The sequence below is a fragment of the Phyllobates terribilis genome, unplaced genomic scaffold (assembly GCF_046119375.1).
Source record: "Phyllobates terribilis strain yellow unplaced genomic scaffold, ASM4611937v1 Scaffold_7__3_contigs__length_470593459, whole genome shotgun sequence".
Classification (NCBI taxonomy): Eukaryota; Metazoa; Chordata; class Amphibia; order Anura; family Dendrobatidae; genus Phyllobates; species Phyllobates terribilis.
This window is the reverse complement of record NW_027362767.1, coordinates 42,398,395-42,414,649: the sequence shown is the minus strand read 5'-3', so window position 1 is coordinate 42,414,649 and position 16,255 is coordinate 42,398,395. Positions and strand designations below refer to the sequence as shown.

General features: G+C 47.4%; 1 protein-coding gene across 3 annotated transcripts in view; it reads right to left on the bottom strand.

Moving 5' to 3' along the window:
* The window catches only part of SLC25A47 (solute carrier family 25 member 47), a 41,802-nt gene continuing 25,547 nt past the window's right edge, over positions 1-16,255 (bottom strand). For all 3 annotated transcript variants that reach the window (XM_073638439.1, XM_073638440.1, XM_073638438.1), the window contains 4 exons: positions 8,704-8,775; positions 8,073-8,255; positions 6,912-7,182; positions 1-1,450 (listed from right to left, as the gene is read on the bottom strand). In XM_073638439.1, coding sequence (XP_073494540.1) covers positions 1,170-1,450; positions 6,912-7,182; positions 8,073-8,255; positions 8,704-8,775 — 807 coding nt within the window. In that variant the 3' untranslated portion in view covers positions 1-1,169. The remainder of the gene's footprint in view (positions 1,451-6,911; positions 7,183-8,072; positions 8,256-8,703; positions 8,776-16,255) is intronic.

The following is a 16,255-nucleotide window of genomic DNA, read 5'->3' as shown; positions in this document are numbered from 1 at the left end:
GAGATTCAAGAATAAAACTTTATTTGTAAAGAATAAATATAGTCTTAAACTCTTACATTGTATCCGTTATCCTCAGGAAGCTACAAATATATCACATATAATATGCAGGATGAGACCTGGGGTGTACGCAGCAGGCGGGATATAAGGGGGTCCTCTACCTCATACAACCCCTTTTATATTCTCTGTTGGAACATATTAGATAATGGAAAGGGGCTGATTACAGGGTCCCAAAGCTAAAATTATTGGCAACAACAAAAATACTACACCTTTTATACTTTATTTAATCCCCCCTTTTTGTTGCCTGGATTAGTAAAACATGGATACTTTCTTCCAAAAATAGCACCACCCCTGTTTGTGAGAATATGGTTCAGCTGCAATACCAGACACAACCTATAGAAAGAGGTGGTGCTGTTTTGGGAAGAAAGTAGCCATGTTTGTCTAATCCTGGACAACTCTGGGGTTGTCCACTACTTGGACTTTTCACTATGTTTCCCCCAAGTAAAATAATAGCAGCTATACTTCCCTCTGGTGCCATTTCCGTGAAGTCGGCACTGGGCTCACGTGACATTATTATGTCATGCAATCAATGTGGCCAACATTGTGGTCATCAATAGCTTGGATACATTCTGCGGATCTCCCCAACCCATAAGCCCAGAAGGTGTTACCATAACTTCAGCCAAGTGCAATAAGTCGACTCCATCTCATCTCCCTCATCCTTGAATCCAGCACAATATACCCCACCTCCCTTTATTATCTCCCTATGTTCTAGGAAGGGATTTGCGAAAGGGTTATCCTCAGCCTGCAACCCCTTTAAAACACTGAAATGGTCCATATTGTTCATAGATATTGGTCTTTATATTGACGGAATTTACTTTTGAGACATTTTAGACTCAAGTATTGCATGTATACTGAAGGCATGGCCATTTTTTGGATGTCCATAGAAATCTCCGACAACTGGGGGAAGTCTCAGGTCGACGCCAGTGATGATCCCTAACTAGGAGGTGGTGACGTCCCCAAGCTACAGCCTTATCATTAACTATTGGTGCTTGTCCATAGTGGTCAGTGAGAACTATGGCAGGTGCCCACCGACCATGAATGACACCATGATGTCTTTGGACCAATGTTTCTATGCTTTGGTAATGATTACAATCCTCAGGCTCCTCTTACTTTCATGTGGAGAAGGGTTTGATTTGCTTTAGTATGGCTTCATAGGTGAGGAAGACCACCATATTGACGGGGAAGGCTCTGAGACAGTTCAATGACAGTCCTTTAAAGAGGACGGTGACCCCCTCCTGCCGCACGCTATCAGTGATGCAGTGAATGACCCCTCTGTACCTCCGCTGTGTGACACCATCTACCTGCAGCCGGGATTTAATCACATCCATAGGTGTGGCAATGCTCCATGCCACCGTTCCAGCAAGCCCACCGGCCAGGAGGACGGCCAATAACTCTGGAAGAAAAAGCAAGAAAGGGTCTTAGGCCTAGTGGCCACGAAGCAGGAATGCTGCTGATTTTTTCTGCATCTCCCTGGCAGGAAAAACGCATGCAGATTTTACATGCGGATTGTACATGCGGATTTTACATGCGGATTTTACATGCGGATTGTACATGCGGATTTTACATGCGTTTTTCCTGCCAGGGACAAGCAGATGTGAAGCGTTCTTCACATGCATTTCTGCATGCGGGTTATTAAGCGCTTTCCAAGCGATTTTAGCATCACTTGGAAAAGTGCTTGACAACTTGGTCACACTATATAAATCCATGCAACTGGCATGGATTTATATAGTGTGACCAAGTAATAGTTAAAAAAAAAGAATAAAAATGGTAAAAAAAAAAACAAAAAAACATTATACTTACCTTCCGATGGCCCCCGGTCTGCTCTCCGGTGCGTCTGGTGTCTTGGGCAGCTCGCGGTGGTGTAAAAGGACCTTCCATGAAGTCATTTAGTCGCTGACGTCGGTGGTCGCGTGACCTGTCACATGACTAAATGACGTCATGGAAGGTCCTTTTACACCATCGCGAGCCGCCGGGGAGCCAGGACGCATCATACAGGAGACCGGGGGCCATCAGAAGGTGAGTATAATGTTATTTTTTATTTTAAATTATTTTTTTAACAGGTACTCCTCTTCTCCAAACCCGGCTACCATCCGCACATTGAATCGCTTAATATCCGCATGTGCACATGTAGTCATGCGGATACTAAGAGATTCAATGCAAGTGAATGTCGGTAATTACACCACGTATCTGCAAAAACAATGGGCATGCTGCGGATTTTTCCGCAATGATAATCCGCAGCGGAAATTTCCGCAGCATGTGCACAGCACATGTAGATTATCATTGGGGACCATGGGGCATGTATTACCAAGCGTTTTTTAAGTGTTTTCGCTGCGGAAATTCTGCTGCAAAATCGCTTGAAAAATGCATAGTGGGCACGCAGCCTTAGAGATGACATTACTTCAGTTGGTGAATGCAGATACAAGGGAAAATTTACAAAAATACATCCAATAACATGGGGTAACCACAATCCTCATGTATTGAAGTTCTGCAGCTTTCCAATGTGCTTTGTGTTCATCTCCATTTTCTAATTATTTGCTTGCTGTCAGCGAATGAGATCATTTTTGCATCTAAAGGCGGACTAAATACTTCTTACTCTCAAATGTCGCTACCTACATATAAGCTTATTAGAATGTGTCTTCTTAAGATGACGATTATCTGAAGCTACAGGTTACCATTAAATTGCATCCTGATCTATATTTGTTTTTATCTGTCTGCAGCCACCACTAGGGGGAGCTCCCTGTATGCAGAGATACATGATAAGATCCTGTCTGCAGCCACCACTAGGGGGAGCTCCCTGTATACAGAGATACACGATAAGATTCTGTCTGCAGCCACCACTAGGGGGAGCTCCCTGCATACAGAGATACATGATAAGATTCTGTCTGCAGCCACCACTAGGTGGAGCTCCCTGTATACAGAGATACATAAGATTCTGTCTGCAGCCACCACTAGGGGGAGCTCCCTGTATACAGAGATACATGATAAGATTCTGTCTGCAGCCACCACTAGGGAGCGCTCCCTGTATACAGAGATACATAAGATTCTGTCTGCAGCCACCACTAGGTGGAGCTCACTGTATACAGAGATACATGATAATATTCTGTCTGCAGCCACCACTAGAGGGAGTTCCCTGTATACAGAGATACATGATAAGATCCTGTCTGCAGCCACCACTAGGGGGAGCTCCCTGTATACAGAGATACATGAGAAGATTCTGTCTACAGCCACCACTAGAGGGAGTTCCCTGTATACACAGATACATAAGATCCTGTCTGCAGCCACCAGTAGGTGGATCTCCCTGTATACAGAGATACATGATAATATTCTGTCTGCAGCCACCACTAGGGGGAGCTCCCTGTATACAGAAATACATAAGATTCTGTCTGCAGCCACCACTAGGGGGAGCTCTCAGTATACAGAGATACATAAGATTTTGTGTGAAGTCACCACTAGGGGGAGCTCCCTGTATACAGTGATACATAAGACCCTGTCTGCAGCCACCTCTAGGTGGAGCTCCCTGTATACAGAGATACATGATAATATTCTGTCTGCAGCCACCACTAGGAAGCTCTCCCTGTATACAGAAATACATAAGACGCTGTCTGCAGCCACCACTGGGTGGAGCTCTCTGCATACAGAGATACATGATAATAGTCTGTCTGCAGCTACCACTAGGGGGAGCTCCCTGTATACAGAGATACATAAGACCCTGTCTGCAGTCACCACTAGAGGGAGCTCCCTGTATACAGAGATACATAAGATCCTGTCTGCAGCCACCAGTAGGTGGATCTCCCTGTATACAGAGATACATAAGATTCTGTCTGCAGCCACCACTAGGGGGAGCTCCCTGTATACAGAGATACATAAGATTCTGTCTGCAGCCACCACTAGGGGGAGCTCCCTGTATACAGAGATACATGATAATATTCTGTCTACAGCCACCACTAGGTGGAGCTCTCTGCATACAGAGATACATGATAAGATTCGATCTGCAGCTACCACTAGGGGGAGCTCCCTGTATACAGAAATACATAAGATTCTGTCTGCAGCCACCACTAGGGGGAGCTCTCTGTATACAGAGAAACATAAGATTTTGTCTGCAGTCACCACTAGAGGGAGTTCCCTGTATACAGAGATACATAAGACCCTGTCTGCAGCCACCACTAGGGGGAGCTCCCTGTATACAGAGATACATGATAATATTCTGTCTGCAGCCACCACTAGGGGGAGCTCCCTGTACACAGAGATACATGATAAGATCCTGTCTGCAACCACCACTAGGTGGAGCTCCCTGTATACAGAGATAAATAAGATTCTGTCTGCAGCCACCACTAGGGGGAGCTCCCTGTATACAGAGATACATGATAAGATTCTGTCAACAGCCACCACTAGGGGGAGCTCCCTGTATACAGAGATACATAAGATTCTGTCTGCAGCCACCACTAGGGGGAGCTCCCTGTATACAGAGATACATAAGATTCTGTCTGCAGCCACCACTAGGGGGAGCTCCCTGTATACAGAGATACATAAGATTCTGTCTGCAGCCACCACTAGGGGGAGCTCTCTCTATAAGAAAATACTTGTATTGAATTTAATAAGAACTGTATAAATCTGTATGTCGTGAGCTCCTCCTAGTGGCTCCTGGGAAATCACAGCACGCAGGAGGCACATTACTGCCTTAACCATTAGTGGTTGGCATTTGAAACTTCCCAATCAGCTACAATACAGACTGGGGCGATATGTATCTATTTGTGCGGAGGTTTTAGCTTTGCAGGACTATTTCTATACACAGGAGACATTAAGGAGAACTGCATCTTCTAGGAACATGAAGTACAATGGTGTAGCTTTCCATGTCTTCCTGCGGATACAGTTACAGCCAGTGACCCCTGCGATCCTGCACAGAACATCCCAGCCGTGTTTACCCGTAATACCGCAGGCCATAATAAGCTCCTTTCATGGAAAGAGGATATTAGTGGGATCAGGAAGAAAAGTGGTGCAGACATGAAGCTGTGGAGATACCTACAAGTATCAGTTATACTCGATGACTTTATTATATTAGTAGCACTACACAGCCATATTATTATAGTATGATGTTATGTGTGCCATGTTAGTATAGTCGTAGTAGTTGGGCACAGTCTAGTCTTTGGTTGTTTTTTTTAGTTTTTATGTGCCCTATCTGGGCATGACGTAAGCCTGACATATCATTAATTTTATTGGGCAATATACTGTATGACAGTATTATATAAGATATATCATTATTTATATCTATTTACGATAATTGTTATTTTTTGCATTATGTGGCGATTGATGTTGATGCATCAGCATCAACAGACTGTATAGCATTATTATTTTACTACTACATGGCACTCGAGTGGTATTTTGAGCACACTGTAGGGTAGTATTTTTGGTCACTATATAGCTATATTGTTCTCACACAAGTTTTGCTGTATTATTTTGTGCAATTTGGGCAGCCTATGACTGCATTATTTTAGCACTAAGAGCTATATTATTTGGGCACTGTATAATAGTTTTATAGCAGCACAGTATAGCTGTATTATTTGAGCACAGTATAGTCTTAGTTTTTGGGGCTTACATTAGTACTGTACAGTTGTATTATTTTGCCAATATATGCCAGTATTATACACGCACTAGGTATCTTGAGCATTGTATGGCAATATTAAAATTTGCACTTTTTAGGAATACTGTTTGGGCATGGTTTTTTTTCTTATTATTATATAGTTGTATTGTGTGTGCAATGCATGGTGATATTATTTACGCACTCTATGGCGGTATAGTTTAGGCACTATGTGACTATAGTTTGGGCAATGTATGGAGCTATTTTTGTATTATCTAGAATGATTGTTTATGCAATTATATGGTCAATATTATTTACGAGCTGTATTGCGGTACTATTTATGCACTATGTGACTATATTGTTTGGGCAACGTATAGTTATAATATTAGGAAATTGTATAGCAGCATTGTTTAGACATTGTATAGCAATATTATATGTGATTGTTTTGTTAGGGTAATGTATGATTATATTATTTTTGCAGTTTACGGTATTATTTAGACACTTTGTGAAGGTATTTTTAAAGGATTGTGATACTACTGTATTGATAATTTATGACCATATTTTTTAGGGACTGTTTGGTAGTATTATGTGAATACTATACTGTATGGTAGTTTTATTTTTTTGAAAGCGATAGTTGCGGTTTATTTTATGTTTTTATAAATATTAGGGGAATGTAATAATGGGGGAGTAATTGAAGAAAGTTTGTGGATACAGGTCACCCCATCCAATATATCTATGTTGTTCAATCTGGTTCCTGGGAAATCCACTCCTCTGCGCACGGATAAAGCTTGTGAGGCTTCAAGAAGCTTTGTTCGAAGTGATGAAAAAGGTTTTTCAATTCAGCAAAGTGAGTTAAAAGCAAAAAAAATTCTATATTGTGACTTCATTAAAATAAAAAATACTGACGCGTTTCAAGTCTGACTGATTCTTAGTCACAAGAGTAGGCCAGACTCGAAAAGCGTCAGATAAGTATCAAGGACATAGAAAAATATCTTACGCGTTTCGAGTCTGGCCAACTCTTATGATTAAGAATCAGTCAGACTTGAAACGCGTCAGTATTTTTTATTTTAATGAAGTCACAATAAAGATTCTTTTTTTCACTTTTAACTCGCTTTGCTGGATTGAAAAACCTTTTTTATCACTTCTAATAATGGGGGAATTAAGGTAATGATGGAAGATGACGCTACAATAACATAGCATTAGCAATCACCTCGGATGGAGGAGATCACTACGTACAGATAAAGGTCTCTTTATTAAGGGGAACATCTTAATTATGTACCTGAATTACTTTCCTCCACCGGCACCAACCATTCCCGAAAAACGGCGTATGATAGGAAGTACGTAGCAAACGAATGGCAGTCTCTGAACATAAGAGCAAAGCAGCCTTTGTACAAACCAAAGAACCCTTCCTCCTTCGCTATGGTCAGGAGACAGTGGACCGGGCCGGAGTATTTCGGTTGGGTCAGGATGGAGCACATATTGGAACGGTGCGGAGACACCTGCGTCTGGAGTCGAACCTTCGCCATGTCGGCAGGCGATGACACCAAGACCTAAAAACATAGGATAAGTCAGAACAGCTTTTCCACTTCTGGATGTAAATCCTGAACGTCTGAGAGTACTGACAGCAAGCAGAGATCTTAAATACTTTTTGAGCCAAATTCTTACAAACTGCGCATGTGGTTTAGGAATTTTGCACAAAATAAAAAATGCTCTCTCTTTTTTTTGCAAAAAGTCTCATGTTTTGTTAAAATGTTGCAAAATTTGCACAAAAATTGCAAACATAAGTAAAATAATTCCAGAGGGGTAGAGGACTTGAGAGCATTAGCATAAAAATGTTGCTGTTTCTTATAAAGTCACAAATGATGAATTAGCCAAAAACCATCTGTCAATCCTGTAGTCTGTCAATAATAGCAGAAAGAAAAACAGATAATAACAAAAATAAATTGATGAACACATAAAACAGACTTTAAAAAAATGTGCAAATTAAAAGAATAAAGAGGAAATGAAAAACAGGAGAAAAATATCAAAAACTAGACAAAAAAAAGGCATTAAAAAAAACAAACAAAAGAACCCTAAGTATATTAGTAAACGGCAGAACTTTTCACAATACAGGGAATACGCTTTAGTAACATGTCACCTTCTTTAGGGGTTCTCTGATAATTAATTGGGCCTCGGGCACCAGATATGAAAATAGTCTGTCCAGAGAGGGCAATTCCTTTACGCCGTTGTTAATGGGTCTAATGCAGAAAATTTAATTTTAAACCCCTCCCCATTAATTTTAAGCCCCTCCACATTCATTTTAAGCCCCTCTCCATTAATTGTATGCCCCTCCCCATAGTCACACCCTTTTCCAAATCTTTAGCATTTTTTTATTTTATTTTTCTGCTGCAGAAAAATTCACTACTGCTATAAATTAACCCTTTCCAAAGGTCAGACGTACCTGTACTCCTCCAGCCACATAACCAGATAGAAAAATGTCTAATTTGGACGGTTTCACGTTCCACGAGCCGTATTTCAGTTTGCACAGATTGTGCAGACAGTTTCTATACACTCCGAACACTATAGACGAGCTGACGGACACGGTGGAAATAGGCATTGACATTCCCTTGAAGAATCCGGACACCTATGAAAGTGAATGCAATGAAAATGGAATTTAGGAATGAAATATTGAATACATGGTCGGCCACAAATATCAGCCGATGTTCACACAGGATCATTCACAGAAACAAGCGGCGATTCTACTGGACAATTTCCAGACATTTCCGTTCCAGGAATCAGCTGGAAGCGGCTTAACGCAGGAACCGCAGCCAGTGCCATAAATAATAGGCACCACGTGTTCGGATGCTCATCATTGTTGCAGATGTCCAGGAGTAGATTATGAGAAGCCCCAGAAAATGGATGTGAAAACCATCCTAGCGGACGCACGTCTGCAGAACCCCCCAGTGTCAGCAATGCAAGGGTTAACGGTGGCGATCAGTAAATGGCCACTGGATATAATGTTGGACAGCCACTGAGGAAAGGGGGACTTGTTTTCGTTGCCTACCTTTTATATTGTGGGTGGGGGTACTTACTTTTTCCACTTTGTAGGTAGTGCAGATGCAGTGCCATATCCCAGTGTAGCTTCTCTGAGTCTGAATTCGCACCTGGTGGAGGGGGAATATTATATAGTATTAGCTTTTAATAGATAGTGTAGGTGCCAGGGAAGGGAAACCTCTGGTTATAACTCTGTAATCAGCGGATGAAGGCTGGGACAGACCCTTCAGGAGACCATCAGCCATATAAACTATTTATGAAAAAGACATAACCAGAAAAGCCCTCGCACACATTGGATTAAAGTCAGCATTTATGATATCTATTCTATTAATATAGAGAGGAGAGTAACGGCAATAAGGAGATCACAGCAGCCTCTGCTTTCTCTACATTGACAAAATATAGTAATCAAAAGCATCTGGATTAGCTGGGATCATTGCATCGGCATGTTAATGTGGCACCCCAGGGGTCTGGTTTCCACAGTAACAGCAATGTTATGTCTGAGAGCAGGTGGGAGGTCTCTTGGTCAGGGATCCTATGCATGCCACACCTCCTGCCCAGTCCTGGGAGGGGAAGAACTTCCCCTATATAAACCTAGGGCTGAGGCAGGGTTAGGGAGTAGAGAAGAAGTAGAGACAGAGAAGAGAAGCAGATCTAGGAAAAGAACATCAGGAGCTCTGTGGGAGCAGTGCTATAAGGAGTCAGGGGCTGGCAGCTGCAGAGCTCGCCCTGACTGAGAAGCTATCACCGGACCCGGAGTCCGAGGCTGTGGGGACTAATCTTTACCCAGCAGCAGAAACCGCCCGGCAGGGGATTTCAGGTCCTCTGGCCAAGAAACCCGAAGGCACGGTCACACGCGTGGGACCAGCACCGCCGTCGTGGAGCGGACGCCACTAGAAGGCCCCGAGTCACCGGCCATACGGGTGAGCACCACACGGTACACTCAGGGACGTGGGCTACTTATACCCGCCTCTAGCAAGGTAGCCAGAAGAGTACAGTCAGTTTGGGAGGCCTACAACTCCGCCTGGCCAGGGGAGATCCCATCTGCTCAAGGACTGACCAGGCCCCGATCGCTAGCCAGTACTCCGGGAGGGTCTATCTTTATCACCAGTAAAGACCCTGAATTACACCGCATCGTCTCTGAGTGATTCCTGCTACCCCCATCATCCACGTCGGCTGCCCTGAGGCCATACCCCTCCCGTTGGGGGTGATACTATCACGCTGCACAATCCTACCACCGGCCTCAGTGGTCTGCCCTGCAGCGGCAGCTCCTTCGCTGCATTCAACGGGTGGCGTAGTCGTCCAACATCTACCGCTAATACATCGCCGCTCAGTTTGACTCCCTGGGCACGGACCGGGTCACCGCCACGAGACTACAACCCTCAACAGATCCGGCTCCGGGTAAGCTCCCGTGCGCGCGATGCCGCGCGACGAAGGCCCAGGGGTGCGTCAACTTTTGGCGTAGTCGGCAGGATTTCGTGCCCGCAACCACCGGGTACTGCGTGCCTGAAAAAGACTGTTCAAACTTACCAATGGTGAAGATTCCCGCCATCCGGCGCCATCTTCTGCCTTCTTCCCGCCATCCGCGAAGTTTTCCCGCCATCCGGCGCCATCTTCTGCCTTCTTCCCGCCATCCGTGGAGTTTTCCCGCCGTTGGACGCCATCTTGAAGACGCCGCGCGGGAAGAAGAGGGGCGTGGACTCCGAAAGCGCGCGAAAACTGAAGCCCCGCCTCACGTCCGGACGTTGCGTAAGGTCCTGGAAGGAGCCCAGCAGAAGCCGACGTCACAGGAGCGCGACGGAAGGTCCTCAACCCTGACGATCCACTGCGGAGCCGCGGCCTACGGAAGAGGATCATCGCAAGGTAGGCCACGGTCCACTAGGGGGGAGGAAGATGTCGGATACGGAGGAGAGCTTCACTGCCTCAACCCCCGCCAGCGCCACCGCTGCTGCAGTCATGCCTTTCACCATGCCCTATATCCCGGGAGCGGCCTGGCTACCCCAGTACTCAGGGGAGTCACATACCCTGCATGACTTTAGAGAAAAGCTGGATAGCCTCTTCCAGGTGTATCCCCTCACAGAAGAGCAAAAAGTGAGCATCCTGGTGGCCCAATTAACCGGGGCAGCCCAAAGGGAGGTAAAGTCCTGGCCACCTGGGGGAAGGACTGTTGCAGGGATACTAACCCGGCTGAGGGACACCTTTGATACCCGCACCTCAGCCGAGATCAAGCTTAGATTCTACGGGTGCAAGCAGCGAGCACACGAGAGTATAAGGGACTATGCCCTGAACCTACAAGAGGCCCTGAGAGCCATTAAGCAGACCGACCCTGACGGCGTGGGAGACGAGGACAGGCTGTTGACTGAACAATTTATAGAGGGTTTATATTGCAATGCCCACCGAACCCAGTTGCGGGCAATGGCCTTACAGGACCCTCATCTGGGATTTGCACAGTTCAAGGACAGAGCCATCCGGGTGCTCCGAGAACCGGCACCAGGTGGCGTTGTGACCCACAGACGCCCCACTACCACTTACCACCAGGAGGCGGCACCCTTGTCGGCAGGGCCTGTGGGAGCTGATGCGCAGGCTTTGAACAATGACCCGGCTCCAGACCTGCACCATCAGGTCCAAGAGCTAGCTAAAAGCGTTGCCGCGCTAACCCGAACTGTGCAGTCTTTACAGGTTTCCACTCCAGGGAAGATCCAGCTGGCATCCGGACCGGAGGACATCCCGTGGCGTCGACCAAGGAGGACCCCACCGGCCAGAGGAAGACCCAGCGACCGATACAACGAGGACGGACAACCCATCTGCCGCCGCTGCAATCAACCCGGACATATGGCAAGGTACTGTCCTTTAAACTGGCACAACCTGGGGTAGAGGGCCAAACCCCAGGAAAAAGATCATCAGGCCCATCGAACTGGCGCGACAAATATGTGGGAGGACGTCCAGTCTTGCCTGTGGTACTGGATGGCATCCCCATGAGTGCCCTACTGGACACCGGGTCACAGGTTACCACTATCCCGTACATGCTCTTCAAGCAGTACTGGAATGACTCGGATATCACCCGCTACCCTGACGACGACTTGAGTATCATCGCCAGCAATGGTCAGCCCGTGCCACAGATTGGATTTAAAGAGGTGACCATTAAAATTGGTAGAGTTGAATTGGCGGCACAGGGACTGATCATTGTAGACATTGACAAGCACGAGAGTCACCCAAAGATAACTCTAGGAACTAATGTAATTGAAAATTGTCTTGCAGAGGTGATTTTCCTTCTACAGCAGGTTGCCAAGAACGCCAGCTCCGGCCAGCAGCGAGTGCTCCAGAAAGAGATCCGGGCACTGATGCGACGGCAACAGATAGAACTCTCCGGTGGTGAGATTGGTAGCGTAAGAATGTGTGACCCTTTTCCTATTGCCATGCCCCCAAAAAGTGAAATGATGATTTGGTGCCGGGCAGCTATTGGTCTGAGAGGTAGAGATTACCAGGCAATGGTAGAACCAGTTTACTCAGACAGTAGGCCCACCATTTTGACAGCACGGGGGGTGGTCAATGTACGCCATGGGAGGGTGCCCGTTCGCATAATAAATATCGGGAAGAAGGAAGTGTACCTGCCCCGGTATGCCACGCTAGCCAAATTGTATACCATCAATCAAAATTCCATACAGTCCGTAGAACTCTTGCCTCCATCTTCCCCGGAGGAAAGTAACGGCTCTAAGGACACAATGGAGGACTGGTGTCAGCAACTACATTTGGGTACTGACTCCACTCCCTCACACCAGAGACAGGGAGTCTATCGGGTGGTTCAAGAGTACGAGAGAGTGTTTAGTAAACACCCGTTAGACTTCGGGCGAGTCAAGGGGGTAGAACACCACATCCCCACGGGAGACCATCTTCCCATAAAAGAGAGGTATCGACCCGTACCCCCTGCACACTACCAACACGCCAAGGGGATGCTTAGGGACATGAAGGAGGCTGGGGTGATCAGGGATAGCTGTAGCCCCTGGGCAGCTCCACTAGTCTTAGTCAAAAAGAAAGACAACACCATGAGGATGTGTGTAGATTACCGGAAAATCAACCGTATCACACACAAGGATGCGTACCCCTTACCAAGGATAGAGGAGTCTTTGGCTGCTTTAAGATCTGATAACTTCTTCTCTACCTTGGATCTCACTAGCGGGTACTGGCAGGTTCCTGTAGCAGAGGCGGACCGGGAGAAGACCGCATTCACCACCCCGATGGGACTTAGCGAGTTTACCTGCATGCCGTTCGGACTCTGTAACGCACCAGGAACCTTTCAACGATTAATGGAGTGCTGTCTGGGCCACAGAAACTTCGAGACGGTCCTGTTGTACCTGGACGATGTCATCGTATATTCCAAGACTTATGAGGACCACCTGAAACACCTGGCGGAAGTGTTCGAAGCTCTGGCAAACTACGGCCTAAAGGTAAAACCCTCCAAGTGTCACCTCCTAAAACCAAAGGTGCAGTACCTGGGACACGTGGTGAGCGCTGACGGAGTGGCTCCCGACCCTGATAAGATCACCGCAATTAAGGAATGGCCAAGTCCCTCCAGTATAAAGGAAGTGCGGCAGTTCCTCGGGTTGGTAGGCTATTACCGCAGATTCATCCCCGGTTTCACCAAAAAGGCAGCTCCTATGCAGGACCTCCTGATAGGCCAGTCCCGGAAGGCCAAGAACCAGAAGCCGCCCTTCAAATGGGAGAAGTTAGAAGAAGAGTCCTTCCGCCAGCTGAAGATGGCCCTCACGGGGGATGAAATCCTGGCGTACCCTGATTACAGCCAGCCCTTTATCCTCTACACCGACGCAAGTAACATCGGGCTAGGAGCCGTACTGTCCCAGATCCAGCAGGGGAAAGAACGAGTAATCGCTTACGCCAGTCGAAAACTGCGACCCACCGAAAGAAACCCTGAGAATTACAGCTCATTTAAGCTAGAGTTCCTGGCAGTGGTGTGGGCAGTCACCGAACGCTTTAAGCACTACCTCGCTTCTTCCCGGTTCACCGTGTACACGGATAACAACCCGTTGACACACCTGGACACGGCAAGACTCGGTGCCCTAGAGCAGAGATGGATGGCCCGTCTGTCCAACTACGAGTTCACAATCAAATACCGGGCAGGACGCTCCAATACCAACGCGGACGCCCTGTCCAGGATGCCAAACCTACCGGACGTAGGAGAAGATCCAGAGGGATTGGAAGAAGTCGAACTCCCCGCGTTCCACCGTCATGGGACTATCCAGTATTCCCATCGGGTAAGGAGTAAGCAAGCCGCTACGTTTAACCCCTTGCCTCACTACAACTGGGAGGAAACGCAAGATAGTGACTCTGCCGTCCGACTGGTGAAGGAGATGCTGACTCGGCCAGAGGCTCGCCTTGACCCAGACGCTCCGGAGGAAGCCAAACAACTGTGGGCTGAGAAGAGTCGACTGTTCCTTTACAAGGGGAAGTTGTGCCGCAGAATGGTTAACTCCCGGATGCATGAACTAATCTGGCAAGTAGTGGTGCCACGAAGAGACGCAGCCATGGTGATGGAGGCATACCACGACGGGGCTGGACACTTCGGATGGAAGAAGCTGGAGTTCCTGCTGCGCGGGCGGTTCCACTGGGTAGGCATGAGGGGAACCATCGAGAGGTGGTGCAGAGACTGTGGCCCGTGCAACCTAAGAAGGAAGGACCGTGCCAGCCAGAAGACCCCCCTTAAGTCCATCGTCACCAAGCAGCCGTTGGAACTGGTAGCCTTGGATCATGTAAAACTGACCCCAAGCAGAAGTGGCTACGTCTACGCGTTAACCATTGTGGATCATTACTCCCGGTTCTTGGTTGTCGTCCCCGTTAAGGACTTAACAGCTCAAACAGCAGCTAGAGCCTTCCAGCAGCACTTCTGCCGTCCACACGGGTACCCGGACCAAGTGCTGACGGACCAGGGACCTGCCTTTGAAGCGGAGGTCTTCCAGGAATTCTGCAATCTGTATGGCTGCCGGAAGATAAGGACGACACCCTATCATCCGCAAACTAATGGACTTTGTGAGAAAATGAACCAGGTGGTAATGGATCTTCTGAAAACGTTGCCCCTGGAAGAACGCAGTCTGTGGCCTGAGAAGCTGCCCGACCTGGTGGACCTATATAACTACATCCCTGTAGGTTCCACCAACTGTACCCCGGCTTACCTAATGAGGGCAAGGCCTGGTAAGCTACCTGTTGACCTGGAGATGGGAGTCCTGACACCCGAGGACACTTCACCGGAAGCAGACTGGGACACAGAGAGGCAGCAGCAGTACCGGAAAGTACAGGAGAGCGTGGAGCGAAGTCTCTGTCTCGCTAGGGAAAGACAAGAGAAAAATTACAACCAGTATGCTCCCGCTGTTCCCCTGGTACCCGGAGAGCAGGTCTTGAAGAGGAAGAGATGGCTCCACAAGTTGGACGACCAGTGGGAGAAGGACCCGTACACCGTACTGCCCTCAAGCCACGACAACCCAAAGGTTTGTACCATCAGTAAAGACGGAGGGGAAACCACAGCCATTGTATCCCGGGATCACCTGAAGAAGTGTCCTGAACAGCTACGGAACCCAGAAGGAGAGCAAGAAGACCCTCGACCCGTAGAGGAAAGGGAAGATATGGTTAGTACTGTGCTCGGAGACTTCCCTCGATCCTGGACTCAAGTCAATGGTGCAGTTGTGGTACCCGTCCTCACGTTCCTCCAACCAGCATCCCAAGTGCCTACGGAGCAACAGGTAGAGCTGGAAGAGCAGCCGGTCCAGGAGGCAGCAGACTCCACACAAGCAGAACAGGAGGATCAACCCTCTGCTCATAGTGAGCCTGCCGTACCCCTAGTGAGCCAAAGAGCCCGTAGACAGCTGCCCAGTTTACCCTTGACAGCTCCTACACCCTGTAGTTCAGGGCCAGACAGTCAACTCCGTAGGTCCACTAGGGCCACTAGAGGCCAGTTACCCGCACGTTGGAGGATTTGAAGTGTTTAAATTGTTTTAGTTGTGGTCACCTGTCTGTTACTTGTAAATAATTATGTGTTTCTAGTTATTTTCAGGAGTCCTTGGTGGATTTACCGGGAATCCTTGTACAATTGGTTGGAGCGTAACCCAGGAATGGACTAAAGACTGTTAAGGACTCGGGGCAGGACAGACCCCTACCTGGTTACGTCTCCCTGTTTTGGTGAAATGGACACCTTGCTTTTCTTCAAAACTGCACCCGGTTGCGGACACGCCGTAACCATCTTATTGTGTTTTTCTTATTGTATTATTATTGTTTATACCTTGTTATGTTTAGTCCCGGAGTACTAAATTTCTCTAGGGGGGAATGTGGCACCCCAGGGGTCTGGTTTCCACAGTAACAGCAATGTTATGTCTGAGAGCAGGTGGGAGGTCTCTTGGTCAGGGATCCTATGCATGCCACACCTCCTGCCCAGTCCTGGGAGGGGAAGAACTTCCCCTATATAAACCTAGGGCTGAGGCAGGGTTAGGGAGTAGAGAAGAAGTAGAGACAGAGAAGAGAAGCAGATCTAGGAAAAGAACATCAGGAGCTCTGTGGGAGCAGTGCTATAAGGAGTCAGGGGCTGGCAGC